General features: G+C 49.3%; 1 protein-coding gene and 1 pseudogene across 1 annotated transcript; both read right to left on the bottom strand.

Annotated features, from left to right (window-relative positions):
• Nucleotides 1-10,897: 10,897 nt before the first annotated feature.
• On the bottom strand, nucleotides 10,898-14,885 carry LOC112872824 (annotated as a pseudogene).
• On the bottom strand, nucleotides 14,410-17,028 carry LOC112876822. The gene is made up of 2 exons (XM_025941000.1): nucleotides 16,284-17,028; nucleotides 14,410-15,453 (listed from the first exon to the last, which is right to left on the bottom strand). The coding sequence occupies exons 1-2, from the start codon at nucleotides 16,422-16,424 to the stop codon at nucleotides 14,932-14,934; spliced, it is 663 nt and encodes a 220-aa protein (XP_025796785.1). The 5' UTR covers nucleotides 16,425-17,028; the 3' UTR covers nucleotides 14,410-14,931.
• Nucleotides 17,029-21,348: the final 4,320 nt, after the last annotated feature.

Raw genomic sequence — 21,348 nt, 5'->3', positions numbered from 1 at the left:
AAGGCGGCCAGTGCTGATGAGTTCTCTCCAGCCAATCTTCCATTGTTTCTGCTTCAGTAGCTGATAGAGAAGGATTCTGGTACCTCGATTTGGCTCAGGTTACAGCCGTGAGGAACAACCCTTCAAAAATCAAACCTCGTTGAATTTCTGACAGTTTTACTCAGCCTGTTTTCAGGCAGATTACAGCATGATGCGCTTCTGCTTCCGAGAAGAACAGAAGCACTGGATGTCTGAATGCTACTGAAAGGTTGTCCATGAGCGTGAGCCTGCATTCATGCAGCACACGGACACGAGACAAAAGGTTTCGGGCGATCTTGCTGCTGCATCAAGTGTACGTACTACCAACAGGTTACTGAGGAACCAAAAATACAAAAGAGAAAACCTTGTTCGAGAAAAAAAAAATCTTGAATGCTTGCTGACCGGGTCCAGGATATGAACATTTTCTGTTTTCTGTCTTAGTCAACAATATCCTAGAACCGATGGAAGGCCGAACCCAAGTGGCCTGCTGGTCAACAATATCTTGAATATCTTGGATGGTGGGCCAGGCTGGTCTAACAACGTGATAATTTAGGAGGGCTTTATTTAAGTAAGCCTTCGTTCAGTTGCAGCCAGATCAGGCCATTCTAGGGTCCGTCCCAGGTGGATGACGCCGGCCCGGATAGAAACCAGATGCGAGTCGGATGGCCTCGTTTCAGCCTGGCTCGGAATGGAAACCGTTCCGCCCCCACCACGGTCTAGAACGGAGCCGGACCTCCCACCCTCCGGAACAGATTCTGCCTGGCGACGGGAACGAGGGCGAGAGGAGACGGCGCGGCGGCAGCGCGAGAAGACGGCACGGCAACGGCTCGGTCGCGAGGTGACTTGGATCTTGCCGTGTAGGAGCTGTAGAACGGCTACTGCATGGGAGTCTGGCCAGCGTGTTGGCGGTGTGGATGTCGGCGTCGCAGGCGGCGCAGAGCGCCGCGTCGGCGCGGCAGGGGCGCGCTCGCAGACCCTGGCGTGGCCGGCGTCGCAGCCCGCGCACAGGTAGACCCCGCCGCCGGCTCACGTCCGGTAGTGCAGCTCCGCCGGCGAGCCCCGCACGCTCTGCACCTCCTCCCTCCAACGCAGCAGGAGCGGCAATGTTTTCTTCTGTTGGCAGCTCAACGTTTCCTCCCCACACCCGTACTCTCTCTTCTGCTAGCATATCCTCCTGCTCCGAATGTTTAAGAGGATCAAGAGCAAAACATAAAAATAAAAAGAGATACGATCACAAATAGCATACCTCTTTCTGCCATTTGGTGCTGACAAGGATCACAAACAGAATCACAGTCTGTAACACGCTTCCAATCAGCAGGCCGACCCAAATCCCCTGAAACAACATACGAAATCGGTGAGTTGCCTTCGGTGAAGCCAGGAAGGCCACCGAACTACCACACTTGATCTTAATTTCCATGCTTGTCTTACTGTTGCATTGAGCTTCAGCTTGAAGCCAAACACCGCTGCGAGGGGCAGGCCGACGAGGTAGTAGCAGCAGCCTATGTTGACGAACGCGAGAATAGTTGCATAAGTGATCCATAATAGTGCTGCGAGAATAGAGTTGCCAAGGTGTCTTTCTAGACTGGGTTGGTCGATGATATTCGGTGTTTGTCTTTTATTATGGTTCCGGAAATTGGTAGCAGCTAAACCTACTCGAAGTATGTATCGCGCTTCGTCGTTGGATGTAGCCTTGCACACAATAGCTTAAGATTTATACTGGTTCAGGCAATCATGCCCTATGTCCAATCGGGGGTCAGTCGGATGTATTGCTCGAGCTCAGATGCTCGTGAGAGTTGTGGAGTTACATCCTTTTGAGTGGAAGTTGTGAGATTTAAGAGTCTATGTCCCTTGTGTCCTAGATGGAGGGCCCTCCCTTTTATAGTTCAGGTGGGTTTTCTTTACAGGGAACTAAGGGTGTAAGGATAGAAAGAGAGAACTCATGATCCCGCCGGTCGGGGTCGTCAGCTTCGTCAGTCGGGTCTGCCCATCCCGTCAGTCGGAGTCTTCCGATGACCACTGTCCAAGTCCTACATCGTGGGGTGAGCATCTTGTCTTGTCCCTACGCATCATGCTCCGTCGGTCGGAGGTCGTGAGGATGTCGATAGGTACGGTACGGCTGTCACGCTCCGTCCCTGGCACCACGCCTGCTCACTCCATCGTGACGGGGGAGTGCCGATCGTATCATGATGACGTTACGTCCCGTTCCTTCGCGAGGACATATAGGTAGAATAGTGGCGGTCTGCTGCCACAACAGGTGGGACTGTGACCCTCGTGGAGGGAGTGGTTGGCCGTGTACAATACATTGACCCCGAGTCTCATCCTTATCCTCCGCACCTACTCCTAGGGCCGCTGGTATGCCGGTCCTGTCCTCCCGACCAGCCTGCCGGTCGGGGATGTAGTTACGTGCAAAGCGGAGCCAAGTCAGAGTCCTCGGTCGGAGACTTGGTACGGACCCGGCCTCCGATCGTTCCCACAGTCAGGGACATGGGCCTTGGTCATCCCGACCAAGCTGTTAGTCGGGGTTGTGGGCTGAGGCGGCCCAGATAAAGTTGTCGCCTCAGGCAGACGGGCGTTTGACCTATGCGTGGTCTTAGGCTAGCCAGAGTGCCAGCGAGAAGTGGGCCTGCTGGGGACCCCGGGTCCCTGGACCCGTCAGAGGCCCCCGAGCGGCTTTGCGATTTGTTTAATGGTGAAGGTGCTTCTTTCGCTGCGCCAGTGTTTTGGCCTCGAGTGAGAGGCTACGTTGGTGCCCTCAATCGCAGGGAGACACAGTGCACAATGGGCCACCTTGACGACCGTGGGTCATCAGGGTTGCTCTTGTTTGTCCGTGAAATGTAGATGTTGCAGCAACACGAACTATCTACTTTCGGCGCAGAATCTCGGCTTCCCCGTGTTCTTCAGCTCAAGTCCACCATGAGAGGAGGCTTGTTCCTCTGGGTGATTGGAGATGGGAATGGGGAGGAGCTCTTCGCCGCTGTCCGAGGCGGCGCAGGAGTTCAGTCGGCGTCAGATGGACTGCTCTCCATCATCCTCTGCCGAGGGCGTCTTGAAGGAAGAGGTGCAAGAAGAAGACTTGTGAGGCGGAAGCACCTCCTAGTCTTCCCGCACTTGCAGCAGCCCTCCTCAAGGCTTCTAGCGTTACCACCTTGTGGTGGTAACGGATTTTTGTACTTTGCAACGGCCATGGGCCGATTATACTTTGTAATATTTATTTGCCAGAAATAAAGCGCATTTATTCTAGAATACATTGTATCTTCCATGCTCGACCGCAAGTCCGGTCGGGGGCTGGAATTTTGTCATTCCTTCCGAGTGGGAATGCGGTACCCCGACTTGCCGCAGCTTTTCCATAAAGGAGGGCGGTCGGGTCAGCGGCGTCATGTGCGTAAATACGTGGAGGTGACTCCGTCTGTGGTCTTTGGGACCGAAGGGTTTGAGTCGGCGTCACTTGCCTCGATGGCTCGAGTGATGGGCTCGGTGAGCTCCTAACGGGTCTGCCCGAGCAAAATTTCATGCGTCCAAGTGGAATCCAGGTCTGTCGTTCGTGACGGGGTCGGCATAGCCCACAAGTGGCATTCCACTGCTCCGTGACCCGCCTCCCGGCAGATGCCCGAGTCGTCCGACAGACTCAGGTGGCCCATTTGCCTCTCCTCGATGGAGATTCTGTGGGCATGGCTTGAGGTCCGGATCGGACGAGAATGTTGAGATGACCCAAATCGCAGCCTGAGCAGATCGGGCGAGGGTCGCTGGGGCTCATCTGCGTTTTCTCCCCTAGCTTTGTTTGACGCGAGGCAGCCTCGAGTTCTTCGCGGACCGGCCTTCGAACCTCGGTCAGTTGGCTTCCCGAGTCAGGATCCATTGGCACGCTTTTATCATCTGTACACTTTTATCAAGTAATTAAATACGATTATTGACTACGGATGTGGCACGTTGAGGCTTATACACTTTTATCAAGTAATTAAATACGATTATTGACTACGGATGTGGCGCGTTGAGGCTTACCCGGGAAGTTGGAGGGTCGCCCCGTTTTTTGCGCCCACACCGCGGTCGTGGTGGGTCCCCTCGTGCCGCCGACCAGCTCCACAATCTTGGATAGAGCTTGGTGCCGGTCGCGACAGCGATTGCGGAGGCCACCACCGCTGACTGGGTGAAGGCAGCTCGCCATGCGGAGAGGGAAACAACCCTGGCAGCAGCGACGTCCAAGCAACAGAAGCCGGGTTGAGCGCCGCCAAGACTACGCTGGCCCCTAGCCAGGAGGCTCCTCCGGTTGACCCTGTAGCGCGGCCCCTCCCGTTCACGTTGTTGGCCAACGCGGATGGGGTGCCATAATAAAAAACATTTGTCATGTAGTTAGCTTTTGTTTGCAGAACAGTTTGTGCGGAGGTCTTGAAGGGCCCCGAGTCTACAATTTTAAGTGCTTGTAATCGCTTTCATTTTATGGTTTTTTGGAAGCTGGTCCCGCCTGTATCCCTTTGTTTACTGGAGTGATTTCTGCCTTCGCACCTTTTCCTTTCGAACCCGCTCGTTAACCATAGGCTGCAGCGTGTAGCCGGGGGCTGGCCCGAATGGCGTCAACTGCTAGTTCACCGTACGTTGTGACGAGGGTTCAGTAGGTCCGGTGGCCCAACAAACATCACTTAGGTTGCGTCGAGAGAACGGGTTGCCCTTTCGCTTGGGCGAAAAAAAGTTGAGTTTTTGTGCGTGATTTACAAAAAGGAAAGAGGGAGTAGCAGTGCGCGTGGTGGTGTACCCCCGTGGGGCCCCTAGCGACTTGGGCTAGAGTGCTCGGCCAAGGCGCTATAGAAGTTGGAGTTTGAATGAAAGCATGTGAAGGGACTTAATTTAGGAGAAGAAACGATGCTACTACTCAATGTTCCGAGCGTTGGAGAGGATGCTGCTGTTGCTGTCCTTCAGTCGGCCGCCTCGACTATTTTTGGGTTGGGACGATGTCAGTCCTTCTTCTTCCTCTTCTCCTGCCTTGAGGTAGGGCCCTTGTCCTGGTCTTCCCGCTTGGCCTTGCCCATGGTCCGACCGTCGGTGAAGACCGCCCCGACCGCCTCCTCGTTGGAGGCGTGGTTCATGGCGATGTCCAGGAGCTCGCAGGTGGTGCGCGGCTTTCAGTAGTTGAGCTTATGAACAAGGGACTTGCAGGTGATCCCGGAGAGGAACGCACTGACGACGTCTACGTCGATGATGTCAGGGAGAGAATTGTTTTGCTTGGAGAACCGGCGGATGTAGTCCCGAAGGGACTCGCCAGGCTCTTGCTTGCAGCTCTTGAGGTCGCAGGAGTTTCGGGGCCCACGTACGTCCCCTGAAAGTTCCCGATGAAGACCTGCATGAGCTCTACCCAGCTGCGGATGCTGTTGGGCAGCAGGAATTCGAGCCACACTCGAATGTACTCCCCGACACAAATGGGAAGATACTGGATGATGAAAAAAAATCATCGTTAGCTCCTCCGGCCCAACAAGTGAGCTGGAAGTCTTCCATCCATACATCGGAGTTCGTCTCCCCGGTATATTTGGTGATGTTGGTGGGCGGTCGAAAGCGCGGCGGAAAAGGCACTTTCTGGATGCGACGATCGAAGGCCCGCGAACCCGGACCGTTCGGGCTGGGGCTCCGGTCGTTGTCCCAATCGCACGGCCAGCCACCTCGCCTAGGGGCCTCCTCGTACTGCCCCTTGGGTTGCTGGGAATCAGCCGCGTCCGCTGCCGCCCGGTCGACATCGGCGTTGCGGCGGGCCAGCTGCCACGACTAAATGGTGATGCACGCGTCGTAGTTGGGCCTGAGCCGGCCACGCACTAGCGGGCTTCGGATTGGGGCGAGGCGCAGCCGCGGCATCGAAACCCGCCTAGGGTGGACGCCATTACTTCTAGTGGACTGAGGGGTTTGGCTGCTGCGAACCTGCCCCCCCCCCCCCCCCCCGACTGGGCAGGAGGCCGCGTGCCCGTGGTGTGACGCAAAGCTTTCTGCCTGCTGTACGGCAGCACACTCCACCAATGTCCGGATGTTACGGTGGATCTCCTGTTGTTGAGGGTCCGCAGGCTCGGGCAGGTCGCGCAGGAGCATCGCTGCAGCGGCGATGTTCTGCCTGGCCCGCGCAAACTGTGGGGGTCGTTGGCATCTGTGACGATGGCCTGTTGGACTTGAATGGCTCGTGCCCGCCCGCCACTCGCAGCATTATGAGCATTCGGCTCGGAGTTGCGCCCGGGGTGCGCCGACGTGGGTGGCGGCTAGTGGTGCCGCCGCTGGCGTAAGTCCTCAACGTGCACCTGGGTGTTAGCCAGGTACTGCGCGCGCGGGTCTGGTGGGGTGTGCGTATTCTTGGTCTCCACCGGGACCGCAGTTGCCCCCGCACATCCGCCATAGCGCATTCCCGTAGCACGGGACAGCCGAGGGATGATACATTCCCAACGCTAGAACCCTCACTAAGGAGGTCATCGTCAGAGAAGAGATCATGGAACGAGGCGGGGCCTAACCCCGTCATGCCCACAAACTTGGTCACGAGCAAGCGTAGCGGCATGGCTCTCGGTAGCTCCCTAGCGTATAAGCCTGCGGTGTTCGTGAGGCTGAACGGGAACCATCCACCCGGCGAGCATGACAGGAACAACGGGTCCCTCTGGAGAGTTGGCGGAAAATGTTGCACAGCGAGAATAGGAGCAAGTCCATGTCACTTGCTGAGGGGTTGGCACCGAGCATGAGCTCGATGCGCCGTGCAAGCACCTTGATGTCGAGGTCAGCCAGCGGGTTGGTCAAGGAGGTGTCTCCTTCGAGCGACATCAGAGGAGTGGCCTCCTTGTGGAGGCGGAGTGTGCCGAGACGATCGGCGACGAAGTCCAAGCTTTCAAAGCGGAAAGCCTGGAAGAGCGTGAAGATGGGAGGTTCCCACAGCCCAGCGCGCGGGGCTGTGGGAAACTCCAACGAGCCAAAGCAAATCGTATCGCTCAGGCTCGTGAGGGCTGGACGTGCAGAAGATGGAGGCCATCCGATCGCCGGGACGGTGGACGCACGATGTCCTCCCCACGGATGGTGCCAAATTGTCGGTTCCGGAAATGGCCGACAGCTAAACCTACTCGAAGTGTGTATCGTGCGTCGTGATTGGATATGGTCTAGCACATAATGACTCAAGATTTATACTGGTTCAGGCAATCATGCCCTACGTCCAGTCGGGGGTCAGTCAGATGTATTACTTGAGCCTAGGTGCTCATGAGAGTTGGGGAGTACAAGCTTTCAAGCGAAAGTTGTGAGATTTGAGAGTCTATGGTCCCTTGTGTCCTGGACGGAGGGGCCCCTCCCTTTTATAGTCCAAGGGGGGTCTTCTTTACAGGGGAACTAAGGGTGTAAGGATAGAAAGAGAAAACTCCCGACCCCATCGGTCGGATCGTCAGCTTCGTCAGTCGGGTTTGCCCATCCTGTCAGTCGGAGTCTTCCGGTGACCACCATCCAAGTTCTGCGTTGTGGGGCGAGCGTCTTGTCTTGTCCCTGCGTGTCATGCTCTGTCGGTCAGAGGTCGTAGGGATGTCGATAGGTACGGTACGGCTGTCACGCCCCGTCCCTAGCGCCACGCCTGGTCACTCTGTTGTGATGGGGGCATGCCGGCCGTGTCATGATGACGTTACGCCCGTCCCTTCGCGAGGACGGGCAGGTAGAATAGTGGCGGCCTGCTGCCACAGCAGAGGGGACGTGACTCCCGTGGAGGGAGTGATTGGCCGTGTATGACAAGTTAACCCTGAGGTTCATCCTTATCCTCCGCACCTACTCCTGGAGCCCGCTGGTATGCCGGTCCTATCCTCCCGACCAGCCTGCCAGTCAGGGATGTAGGTACGTGCAAGGCGGAGCCCAGTCGGAGTTCTTGGTCGGAGCCTTGATACGGACCCAACCTCCAATCACTCCCACAGTTGGTCGGAGCCTTGATACGGACCCGGCCTCCAATCATTCCCACAGTAAGGGACATGGGCATTGGTCATCCCGACCGAGCTGTCAGTCGGGGTTGGGCTGAGGTAGGTCAGATAAAGTTGTCGCCTCATGCAGATATGCAGATGGGCGTTTGACGTATACGTGGTCTTAGGCTAGCCAGAGTGCCAACAAGAAGTGAGCCCGCTAGGGACCCTGGATCCCTGGACCCATCACTTGTACAGCTGAAATATTTATGTTTACTTTGCTACAAATTAAATAGAGTATTAACAGGAAAGTTGAAGTGGAACCTAATTTTTAGGAGTTCTATATATATGATTTTAGTTTAATCTGGAATGACTTTGCTAATATCTAGAAAGGGGCTTAATATTAGGAGTTAAGCATAGAAACCAGTGTCGATGGCGGCCGCGCGGCGCGCCCCCAGTGCTGGCCCAATACAGTATGTACTTATATGCTAGTATCTCCCCTTCCTAGGCTGATCTGGGAGCTTGTCACTGAGCTGGTCACGTGCTTGGGCTGGGGAAGGTGTACCATTTCAGCTCCTGCTCCTGCTCCGTGTCCCAACAATTACATCCTGTCTAGACCAACAAATAAGCAGTAGATTACAGTTAGCCATAGATAGCTTGCTAGTTTCAAGAACGTGAAAACAATGTAATTGACTGTTGCATAGCTTATTTTGTTGAATAAGCATGTCCTGAACACTACATGATGTTGCAGGAGGCTCCGAGGTTAATACTCGATGCTGCTAGAAAGGAATAGGACAAAGCCATGGTCTGAGTATAAGAGGATTTATCATGCTATTTTATCCTGCATCATCATAAGTTACCTACCTATTGGATTTTGTGAATAAGCCTTGTCAGTATTGTTTATTTGTTGCTTTGACAATCTTTCAAACATGAATCAATAGGTCTCTTATGTAAAGACTCGCATCTAGGTATTTATTTTCAGTTTGTTTGAGAGTATACGGTGAAGATTCAAATATGTTTGTATGTTTATGTAATGAACATGTGAATTCAGGCCAGTTCAAAAGTCAACAGCACCGATGTGCAATGTTTGTTTTTGTTTCGGTGAACTAGTAATGCGCAATGTTTGATGCTGAAGTGGAGAAGGTTTTATTCCTGTGAAGCCGAACAATGATTTTGAGGGGAAGGAAAGATTCCTTATCTGAAATTCCTGTGAAGCCGAACAATGATTTTGAGGGGAAGGAATAATTTCTTGTTAGAAATTGAATCCAACAGGATTAAGTGACCCAACTGATTTCACGTGATCCTTGGCCTGGAAGCCTTCTGGGTGGGACTGATCCACCTGCTGCAGAACGAGGCCTAAGGGATTTAGAAATCAGACCCGGGTTCTGTTTTTTAAGGAACCAAATCCATTAAGTTTCTTTAGACACCTCTCACAGAAAAGTTTCTTATGGACCAACTTATAGAGAAAAGGCAATCTATCAATAAACTAATTAAGCAAGGTTGGAGTTTCCCCTCTGCTTCCTATCTCGACCACCACCCTGCCCTAGGGTTGCCAGACCTCCCTAGATCCCATGCATCTCTTCCAAAATAAAAATGTTATTGTTTTATCGAGTGCTCGCTGGCATCAGGATGTGGACATTTTGTCATGGTCAAATTAACAAAGTGCCCGGTTAGTTATTTTGAATGGAAACACGAGGCAGGTCCCACGAGAATATAATTTAGGAAGATTTTATTTGACTAGATGGATATGTAATTAAGGGTGTGTTCATTTTCTAGGGTCTAAAGTTTAGACCCGTCACATCAAAGAGAATTTTGTCATTTAGAAATATTAAATAAAGTCTAATTACAAAATTAATTGCAGAACCCCAGGGCTAATTCGCGAGACGAATCTAATAAGGTATATTAGACCATGATTAGCGGATGATTACTGTAGCATCACTGTAGCAAATTATGGATTAATTAGGCTCATTAAATTTGTCTCGCGAATTAGCACCCATCTGTGCAAAAAGTTTTGTAATTAGACTTTATTTAATACTTCTAAATGACAAGATTCTCTTTGATGTGACGGGTCTAAAGTTTAGAGGGTAGGAAACGAACACACCCTAAATCGGATTCAATTTATAAAGAATCAATCTATTATATCACATCAATATGCTCGAAGACAGTTGGATTATTCCTCCTGCCTCCTAGGTTTTCTTCACTATCACTGCTGTCCCCCTACCCTAGGGCAGCCGCCGACCTCCCAAGCTGCTCCCAAGCTGCTCCTACCATCACTATCTCCATTTCCCTCTATCTCCTTTTTCCTCGCACCCTATGGATTCTGCCAATAACATTTTCAGTGTTTTTATGTGCCGACTTGATTGTTTTAATCTACAGCAGCCCTCATCCCTTCTTTTATAAATTGTTTAAAAATATAACAGAACATTAGAACACTAGTATGCAATCAGTGAAAAAACACGGTAGAGGTGAACATGCGTTCTAAGCCTGTGAGGACATGGTGCTCGACTCATGGTTTAATTCCCTACAGCATAATTTAATTTGAGTGGTAGTTAATAAAGGGTAAAATACATGAAAGGTATAGTTACTCGCATGGTGTGTAACACATATTGCTAGGTACAACTCCAGTCTCCAACAAATTAGATTCCAAGAGATTGTATTTAACAACGTAACATTTTTCTCAAGACCTTCCTTAAATTCCAAAAGAATACGTTTGACAATATAACATATTTCTCAAGACCTCTCTCTGCAACTTATAATGGATGCAAGTGGGCCCAAGCACCACGTGATGCCACCTCTACCTAGCTCCACGCCATCCCCAACCATATCCCCACGCCAATTGCCATCATGTCCAGGGGCGGAGCTCAAATCAGCCACGGGGTCGTCGGATCCCAATAAAATTTGCCAAAATTAATAGAAAATTATTGTTTAGTATTGTTTATCCATATGGCCGACCCCAGCGTTTAATATATCCGACCTGCGGCTTTCTCATCTGGCTTCGCCTCTGATCGTGCGTGCCACCACAAACCACCGCCACGCTAATCCATCTTGGCTCAGCGCTCCTACCCCACGGTTGCCAGGGACAACAGCACGAAGCTAAGACATGCACCAGCGACTAGGTTTTTGCCAATCCAGTCTCACGCCGCCATGGAACGCCAGCGACACCGCGGGGAGCGCCTTGCCTTGGACCCCCGTGAGCCTGTAGCAGGTGTCCAGGAAGGAGGTCGTGGTTGCCTTCTTGTAGCCCAAATCCGCCATGGCCTTCACGAACGCGGACCGTAGTGGTGCGTACGCCCTGGGGAGCAGGCGCGTGATCACCGTGCGCCCGTGCCGGAATCCAGGACCGCGCCGGCGGTGGAGAAGATGGAGTCCGGGATGGACACGGCGCGCCCGTCCACCTTGATGCCCGTCAGCCCCACGTAGTAGAAAGTTGACCCCTTGTAGGTCAGCATCGGCGTCAGGCGTGCGTTCGCCGCCGCGCCTGGGCCGAGGTCCAGGAACCCAGCCCCGGACGGCGTCGCCGGGAGGCAGTAGGAGAACACGCCGCTGTACTTTTCGTACGCCTGCACCGTCAGCGACGTCTTGCCGCGGCCGAGCCCCATCGGCCCCGCCGCCTGCCAGAACAGCCCGCGGTTCTGCTCGCCGCATCCGAACCTGAACTCCTGCACACACACACACGTGCCATGGAACGTCCATAGGCACGCACACGGCACACGCCAGCCTGCCGCTGTTACGATTTCCCGCACGTGTGGAGAAACCAAGTACGTACCTTAACGGCGTCGGAGGCGAGGGTGAGGGTGTCCTGGGCGTAGAAGCCGACGGTCTCGGAGCCGTCGCCGTAATGGACGTGGTAGTGGCAGTGGCCGCCGGAGCAGCCGCGGATGTTGAGGTCGGAGCAGTAGGACGACGAGCACGAGATGTTGGCGTACGTGGACGACTTGGCCGGGCTGAAGAGCCGCTCCTTCTGCCGGTAGCAGTAAGCCACGCACGGCTGGCACTGCACCCACGTCGTGTCGCTGCCGGTGTCGAACACCACCGTGAGCCGCTCCTCCGGCGTGCCCAGCCCGATGGTCACCACGTAGTTGCTCGTGCCCAGGCGCCCAGCGCGTTCCCGGACGACGCGGAAAGGTTCCACTACTTAAAAAAAATTTGTAGGAGCGGGTAAAGGCGTATTGGTAGAGGCGGGTGCTATACCCGTCCCTACTTATCATAGCTAAAACTTGCGATTTTCAGAGACGGTAACGTGCCCGCACCTAAAATTACAATTTTTAGAGGCGGGTAACGCGATCCGCACCTACAAATCGATTTGTACGATATAACCCGCCCCTACGAATCGATTTTCAAAAAATAAAAAAATCAGAAATAGCAAAATAAAAAAAAGAAAATATTGCAGCGAACCAGCCACCACTACAAGCCCATGTACTATCGAGTTACAATTCTTTTAACTTTATAGGGTATGCTATTCTTTTATATTAACTCTGAAAGTGATTTGTAGGGGCGGGTGACGTCATCACCCACCTCCATAAATGATTTCTAGGGGCAGGTGACGCCACCACCCGCCCCTAAAATATTTTTTAATAAATATTTCAAAAATTTATTTAAATCTTTACATATAGCAAAATAAATCAAAAAAGATGAACTTCTACGCTATGGTTATTGTGAACTATAGATAAAAAATATGCTAAGTATATTTCAATGTATATAAGTGTTAAGATTGTTGAAACCTCAAAGTATAACTTAAGTTGTACGAGACACTGTATAGTCATAGCTATATGTAGGTTCATAATAATTTTTTGGACGATGAAACGACCTTAAATGAAAAGATTATCAGCTACAAATTTTTAGATCCAGTATTCTCTACAATTTTAATATAAAGTTTGACTTTATCTGAGATCATATGAAAAAGTTATGAATTTTTTTTGTGTTGAACCATTTTTGTGGACGGGTCATGCCATCATCCGCCCCTAAAAAATATATTTTTTAAGGACGGGTGACGCCATCACCCACCCCTAGAAATACCACTATTTTCAGAGGCGGGTGATGCCATGACCCGTCCCTGAAAATAATATCCATTTGCAGGGGCAGGTGATAGGGTAATCCGTCTATTTTCCAGTGAAAGGTCGGATGCTACATTATTCCCGCTCCATTTGCAGGAGCGGTTATTTTTTACCCTAGAAATCCCCTAGAAATGCTACTTTTAGAGCGGGTGATGCCATGACCCGTCCCTGAAAATAATGTCCATTTGCAGGGGCGGGTGATAGCGTAACCTATCTCTAAAAATACTTTTCTAGGGATAGATCGGATGCTATAGTATTCCCGCTCCATTTGCAGGAGCGGTTATTTTTGACCCACCAAGAAGTTGCTACAAATCGTTAAAAAAAAAGATACAGTGTTGCTACAAATCATTTTGTACAGTGTTCGCCGACGCGGCAGATGACGCCGGCTACGCGGGCTGGAGCTGGACTGACGGCGCGGACGGCGCCGCGCGCTTCGGCCTCACCTGTCCGGTGGTCTCGGACACACGGCGGTGCATGTAATCGACGCGGCGCTGGTCCGTGGCGAGGATCTCTTCGTCGGAAGGCGGCTTCGGCTTCCCGTGCTTGTCGGTCAGCGGCGAGCACGGGCCGTGCTGGTGCACTATCGGCATCCTCGTGCCCGTCGCGGCGCCGTGTTTGTGCTCTGAGTTTTCAGACAGAGTGTTCGGTTGAACTAGGAATCAAAATCAAGTCCAAAATTTTCAGTTACAGTTTCAGAATATTAAGAGGTTACGATATTGATTTAAGAAATACATCTTGATTAAACAGGTAGCTAAAAATACTGGGACATTTACACCATGGAAAATTGTGAGTTTTAGTTTTAATCAATAAAAAACCATCATTTTCGGACATTTTCTACAGGCTTAGCCTTTGAGTTAGCTTATTGTTAATCGTTTGAACAAGGTTTTTAACTTCATAATAATATGCTTTCACATATTTAATGATCTACATCTCTCCCACATATTTAAGAAAAAAAAGAAGTTGGTAAAAAAATGCTCTAAAAGTTACTAGCAGCGAATTTCTGCAGTTGCATGAAAGAGTAGTGTTCATAAATTCATATAGATTGCGATAAAAGGTCCCTTTTTCCATTGAGTAGCAGTAGTAATAATTATTCTGATGAGTAAACTAAACCTTGTGGTGTGAGGCAAGACGAGTCAACATGGAGCTTCGCATCGGAGCTGCCCCCAGCACCAAGAGCGGCGGCCCCAGATGATACAACCGCAGCACCAGCAAGCAGGAGGATGAGGCTATTCAAAAAAAAAAAAAAAGCAGGAGGATGAGGCAGAATGGTCCATGACTGGGGCAGCAAGAAGCTGTCATGGCGATAACTGGCAGTGAGCGAGTTGGCAATCTTTTGAAACTTAAGTCACTAATAAACATTAGTGCTCGTTATTGGTAGTTTTTTTTTGTTCATGTTGCTTTCCTAACCTACTAGTAAGAAACGGAAGGCAAGGTAAAAAATGGGAACCAGAGATGAGATCTACTCTCCACATCAAAGTGAATACAATTTACAGTATATAAACATACAGTGCCATCTGAGCAAGTTTATTTGCATCGAGTATTTTATGGAAAATTGAAAATAAAAGGAAGATCTGCTTGTTGGATGTAATGGGACTGATATTTAACTAATATTGTGGCCATTTGCCAGTTTACAGCTAACTTCTATAGAATAATAAATTAATAACCTGCAAATGCTACAATATGGCTCACCAGATTAGTAGTAGTCTGTATTATACACATTCATGCCTTCAGTCAAAATGATCTAGTAATTTATCAGCACTGGCTTCTGAGTTTTTACCTCTTAATCAAGAAGTAAGAAAACTGACTAGCATCAATCTTGCAGATAGATAGCTTCCCCAATAGGGTACTGCAACCTTTTTCAACTTATGTATTGTTGCATGGTACACCACCATCAGATGAAATTTCCATAGTGCACTGACTGTTTGAGAACTAAACACATTACTCTACGTTTCAGAGGAAAATGTACAAGGAGCATATTATAGACATCAGATTTCAGTGAAATCCATGCTGCTCATTGGTGGGGCAGTGCATCCGCTTTCCTCTATTCCATTAGTTCTGCTTCCAGAGGGCAGATCACAGCTTGCAGAAACAATGCTACTAGACACATTTGATTCACTGTTTCTGCTTCCAGAGACTGCATGGCTATTTTGTACAGAATTCCTGATACCTGAACATTGACCGCCATGTCTTCCAGTGTTCCTATTTCCAAGAATCTCCAGCTTTTTAGCCTTATGTTTTTTCCCTCCAATGTGGGCACCGAAATTGAATTCAGTAACACAATCAACCTTGCAAATTTTACACCAAAAAGAAGGTACCACGTTTGGTCTAGGAGATTGCAGAATCTGGGAAGGAAGATGTGGAACTTTCACTTTTTTCTTGATGGGGTACCAATTAGCTGTCTGTCTCTGTACAGTGGAACAACTGAAACTAGACTGCTGTTGAGGTACAGTGCTATCTGGGGCTAACTTTCTCCTAAAATCATCAGATATTGAATCTGTACCGACCTCCTGAAATTCAAAATACTTTTTTACACAATCAGAATTAGTAATGAACAATTTTCGCAATTAAAAGTACCTATGTGATGCAAAGCAATGAATAGCACATAAACCAACTATCATGGTTCCAGACAGCACAGTACTCGAGAAGAAACAAATGACTGACAACTACAAATTACATAATATAACCAATCTTATGATCTGAAGAAAATTGATTTGTAAAATGTTCATAATTGGAAGGTGAAAGAAACAGGTAAGAAGCCAGCAACCAAGCATATTTTAAGCAAATCCATTGCCAGAACCATAGTCTGCAAGGTCAGATGATATTGATTATTGAATGTCCTTTATGAAGCTGGGCCTTTTGGTAATAATCAAAGTTTCGCCTTTGAAAAAGCAGAGGTCCAAGCGAAAACATTATTACTTTGCATTGCTGGCTTACATTGCACAAACAGAATAAGGACATGAATAGAAATATGAAAGAGAAACCATAGAGCTAAATTGATGAAGCATGTATCATCTGAGCTCTGTGAATGTGTTCTAGGTAGTTTCAAGTGTCATGGTTGAGAAGGGGAAAAAAACAAAAAATAGAAAGCAAACATCTATTGTGAGCCTATCTTTGTGTGCAACTCTCATATTGTCTGTTCGATCATATTCAGCTATATGCTGGGGTTATGAAAGAAATTAATCTACTTCCGACTTAAATAATTTAGGACCAATGGAAAACAACTGTTTAGTCAAATAAAATCCTTAAATTCTTCTATAGATTACACATTTCCGATCCCTGAAGAATATTACTTAGTGTTGTACAGCATAATAGAGAGGTCATAATAAAAAACCCTTACTTTCTGCCATTCAGGGGCTCCATTGAGGGCAATCAGCAGATGAGGGTGAGTCCTCTCCAATCTCTTACGATACTCCATTTCTCTCCAAAGAGCTTCCTCGAAGATAATAGTAGGAAGGGCCGATGCACTGGATCTCTGCATGGCTGAAGGCCTTATCACACCTAGTGATTGAAAGAACTAGGTGTTCCTCAGCCAGCAAAGGACCCCAATTCGAAGGTCTAATCCAGGGCGGACATAACACAGGCATGAGCATGAAGTTTAATTCACATAGATTTGGAATATGTATTGCAGAAGAAAACGAGCGGAGCGATACGAGAAACCTAAAGCCTCCGCACCGGTGAAGACGGAAGTCAACCCAGGTACAGATGGATCCCCTCTGCAGTCTGGCGGAACCAGCATTCAAACCTGGGGTAGTCCTGGCCAAAATTTTTGGCCGAAACCACTGAATGAGATGAGAGAGATGAAGACGGCGAACTGACCGGCACCCTGGCCACAGCGATTTTTGGCCGAAACCCTAGCTCCGGCCGTCCGGCGGCCGCTTGGCACTCCGAGGCGAGGCCGCGAGGGAGAGCAAGGAGCAGGACAGCAGCGACCGGCGCGAGCGGAGGAGGTGCATCAGGCCAGCAGGAAGGGGCCGCAGAGGTGCGGAGGCCGGAGGGCGGTCGCGGGGCGGCGGCGCCGGCCGCTGGGTGCGGGCGGCGGCGCTGGGAAGAGGAGGCGCGATGGGCACTTGGGCAGGTCCCGAACTCGCGACGCGCCTCTAGTCAGGTCAAGCGGAGGAGTGTATTTTGGGCTTTTGGCTATTGGTGGGCTATTTGCTCAATTCTTAAGTTTAGGCCATACTATTAATTTTTTTTGGCCCTAATCCAGGCCCAGGACTACACACTCGATCCGCGAATTTTTTTAAAAAAAGGTTTAAAAAATAAATTCGAAAAAAAGCGCCGATTTGGAAATTTTCGAAAAATGGGTACCGGCGTGGCGTCGGACACCTCACACCCATCCAACGGATGGGAGGTGCCAAATATTTTTCTAGGCCCCTCCCGAGGGCCTCTTCGCGAATAAGAAACTTTTCTTATTCACGAAGAGGCCCCTGACGCGGCCGCGGGGGCATCCCGCCTGCCCAACGGGCGGGAGGTCCGGGGCCCGTACAGTGCGGAGGGGCATCCTGCCCGCCCAACGGGTGGGAGGTTCCCCAGCCCCTGTATAATCCCCCACCTGCCTCCAAAATTCCCATTTTATTCAACAAAAATTAGGAAAAAAAGAAAGGGAGGAGAGGGAGAGAGGAGAGGAAGCGGCGAAGTCCTGTTCACACGTCGGTTTGGAGGTATATTCTCGTTCTAGTCGTATAATCACTTGTAAATAGCTATAATCTAGGAAATATTTCTTAGGGTAGTTATATTTTGAATAGTTTTTAGTATTTTCAATTGTTTTTAGAAATATTTCTTAGGGTAGTTATATTTTGAATAGTTTTTAGTATTTTCAATTGTTTTTAGAAATATTTTTTAGGGTAGTTATATTTTGAATAGTTTTTAGTATTTTTAATTGTTTTTAGTATAATTTATATTCTGAATAGTTTAAAATCTGGAAAATATAATCTAGGAATCGCTGAAACTTAGGGTCGTTGTGTATTAATATGTAGTATAACTAGTTTATTAATAATTGACAGATATGTCTTCCGAGAATGGTACTTTTAGTATATATTACGGAGAAGGAAATATGATTTATGGGCCGAATGGGGTAGATTTAAGTGAATTCAACTGTGCGGTCAGAGGAATTTTCAGACCGCACGAGAGGACATTTGAATCCCTATGCAACTAGTTAATGAGCGGATTAAGGATTAATCAGAAGACACACACTGTGAGTGTTCAGTGCGTCATAAATCGTACCACTCACACTTTGATCTGGGAGCTGATGCCACTTGCAAGCAACGATGACTGGTTAAGTTATCTGCATAATGCAAGTTATTGGCAATGGCCACCGGTACTCCTTGTCAGTGTGTACCAGAAGCCTTTGATAAACATCAAAGCTGCTGCGGGGGACGAAAATGTTGATGAAGAAGTTGAGGAGCTAAACATTGAGGCAGGTGGCACCACAGCACCTCAATGCGTGGCTGATGAGGGGGAGAACATACCCTATATTGTTGAACAGCTGCGAGACGAAGATCGTGAGTTCGATGAAGCAATGAATGCCGATTCGTCTGATGATGACGAGGATGTGTCTGAAGAATGGGTGAGCAGCGACTTCAGTCATCTTGTCATAGATGAGGGACCCAGCGTGCCTTAGGATTGCAGGGAGATCAAAGTTGTTCAGGGTGCGAGGTACCAGTCAATTGATGAGGTGAAGGAAGCTGTTAAGTGTTGGTCTCTCTCTCTTATGCGAGAGTTCAAAACAATCGAGTGCAAGTCTCGTAAGTACGATGTGGTATGTGTGAAGGAGGGCAGTTCGTGGCGGGTGCATGCCTGTAAGGGCAAATGGAAAGATTTTGGGAATGCTCAATTGTCACTCAGCACACTTGTCATTTGCCGGGCGTGTAGAAGTTCCATCGCAACCTTACATCACAATTCATTGCAAACGAGATGTACGGGATGATAGTAGCCAACCTGTCATTTGAACCAAAATCTATTATCAGGCATATTCAGGAGAAGTACAATTATACCATCTCGTACGGGAAGGCGTGGAGTGCAAAACAGAAGGTGTTAGAGATGAGATTTGACACGTTCGAGGCTGCATATGATAATATTTCTTGACTGTTGGCCGTCATTTGTCAGAGAAATCCTGGAAACTATTATGATCTGAAAAGTCTAGACAGAGAACAAGGTCCGCCCTTCATATTGCAGCGGGACTTTTTCAGCTTGGGTCCATGCATTAACCCATTCCAATACTGCCGGCCTATCCTGTGCATTGATGGGACCTTACTCACAGGCCTGTCACTGTAGGCCTGTTTCAAGACGGAGAGGACCGCCATTATCACAGGCTATCCACTTCTGCTGCAGCTATGGTCGTACGAGCGATTCGCCATAGCACGCCCCCTAATCAGCGAGGAGCCTTATCCGCCTGAGATGTATGGGCTGTGGCACGAGGACAGCCCCACGATGGGTTCGGTTTGGACCGATCAATGGGTAAGCTCTTTAATTTACTGTTGTATATTTCTGTATGTGCAAAGTACCGACGTAGTTGTGTAATTTTGCAGATGAGTTGGGCACATCGGCAGGTCCGAAAAGTATACCCGTTGTTCGTGTCCGAATTTGATCGGTTGCGGCCACAGGATGTCATCTGGACCCCGTACACCGCTGCGGCTGTCCAGACACATGAGTCGTACGGGTTGTCTCCCTGTGCACGCGTGACGAGGCATACTAGCTCACCAAGACGAACCTAGTGTTCGATATTGTCATGGAGCCGTACTGCATCGAGCGAGTGATGAGGCAATTCGGGCGATGCTAGCACTTCCCTCTCCTACCCCGAGCGTTCTAGGCCATGCCGCGCAGCGTACACGACTAAGTTTGTGATAACTCGTTTTCTATTAATTATATAACCGTTATCATGAAATAATATTGTCTTCCAAATATTTGCAACAGATATTCGCACAGGGGATATCATGCCAACGAAGTCAACTGGGTTGTCAAGCTGCAGGAGTATGTAGGAGGGTGGCTAGATGCACCTGACGATGTGTGGGACGAGCCGCAGCCACACACAGAGGCGTCTTACGGCGCATACCTCCGCTGGTATCTCACTCGCACGCGTCCGTACATCACTCTTTCACGTATTGATGACGTGGAGCATCAGCACCCGCCGACCATCTCGGACACGTATCCCTTGTACCGTGATTAGGTGCAGCGGGGCGCGGTACGTCTTTCGCAACTTCAATTATTAAATCTTTTTTAAAAAAAAATCGATAACAATATTACTCTGCTTCCCATTCCTCATGCAGATCGATCTGATCAACTGCGCGGAGGTCGAAGCTGCATCTCAGATCACGTTGTTTGACCGTGGAGTACGTGTACCGGAGGCATAGTACAAAGAGAGCTTTTGTTGGATTCATAAGAACTTGACGCGAGCGTTACATGCACTGACGTGTTGCAGCACAGACGACGTGGGGGCCTCCAGTTCATCTCATGCGTCTGCCCACGTGTACACAGCTGGCCCATCGACCTCTGCAGCACCGCACACAGCGTCCAGCGGTACTGCCGCCAGTTCGAGCTGTAAGTCCTTTATAATTGTCATTTCAATCAACTTTGATTTACACAACTAATTTCGTTTGTTTTTATAGTCATGCACTCGACAGCAATGGGGTCTCCTCCTGCAAGAATGGAGCCTCAGACGTTTGGCGCCTATGCTCCAGGAACATCTCTCTCGTCGGGTTCAACGCCAGCTGCTCCGTATTCTCAGGGCTATACTCAGCATGCATGGTCGATGGAAGCTCCTGCACATGGTGGTCTGTTCGGTGTGCCGAACTGGAACAGCGGCTCCATCAGTTTGTCGGAGTTGGAGGGTGGCGGCGCCAGGTCAGACATCATTGGCCCCTCCCAGACGTATGACGCTCCACCTCCATAGTCCCAGGATGACCCGTTCACGCCGGCGCCTCCTCCGCCTCGTCCTCACCGTGCTCCAGATGCACTCACGTACTCAGAGGGGCACATACACCGACGGCCTAGGACTAGGGGGGAGGACCAAGAGAGCGCGAGGACCGGGACAAACGGAGTAGATACTTCTGATTCAGTGGATTCTGTTTATTTAAATTGTTTTTTGTATCATACTATTTTATTTTTAATGGCTTGATGTATCGTACTATCCTAATATTTGGATTCTACGTTGCAAAACGTTATCGCTTAACCATCTACATACGAGTTTTAGATACCGTAATCTTCTTCGTAAAATTGAACTAAAATTTTTTATGTATACAAAAGAGAATAGCGAATAAATCTTGTATTTAAAAAAAGTATGAATTTTAAATAGTTTGTAAAATATAAATTCGAACAAAAAATAAGAAAGTGGGCACCTCCCGCCCGTTGGGCGGGCGGGATGCCTTAGGGGCCTCTTCGCGAATAAGAAAAGTTTCTTATTCGTG

This window comes from Panicum hallii, chromosome 9, assembly GCF_002211085.1.
Source record: "Panicum hallii strain FIL2 chromosome 9, PHallii_v3.1, whole genome shotgun sequence".
Lineage (NCBI taxonomy): Eukaryota > Viridiplantae > Streptophyta > Magnoliopsida > Poales > Poaceae > Panicum > Panicum hallii.
The sequence above is the reverse complement of the archived record's forward strand: the minus strand, read 5'-3'. Positions and strand labels throughout refer to the sequence as shown.

Excerpts from the sequence above, each read along its gene's own strand:
- LOC112876822 (XM_025941000.1), bottom strand. The coding sequence starts at position 16,424 with ATGCAGAGATCCAGTGCATCGGCCCTTCCTACTATTATCTTCGAGGAA. Across the intron at positions 15,454-16,283 it reads GAGCCCCTGAATGGCAGAAA|GAGGTCGGTACAGATTCAAT; the intron begins GTAAGGGTTTTT and ends TTTGAATTTCAG.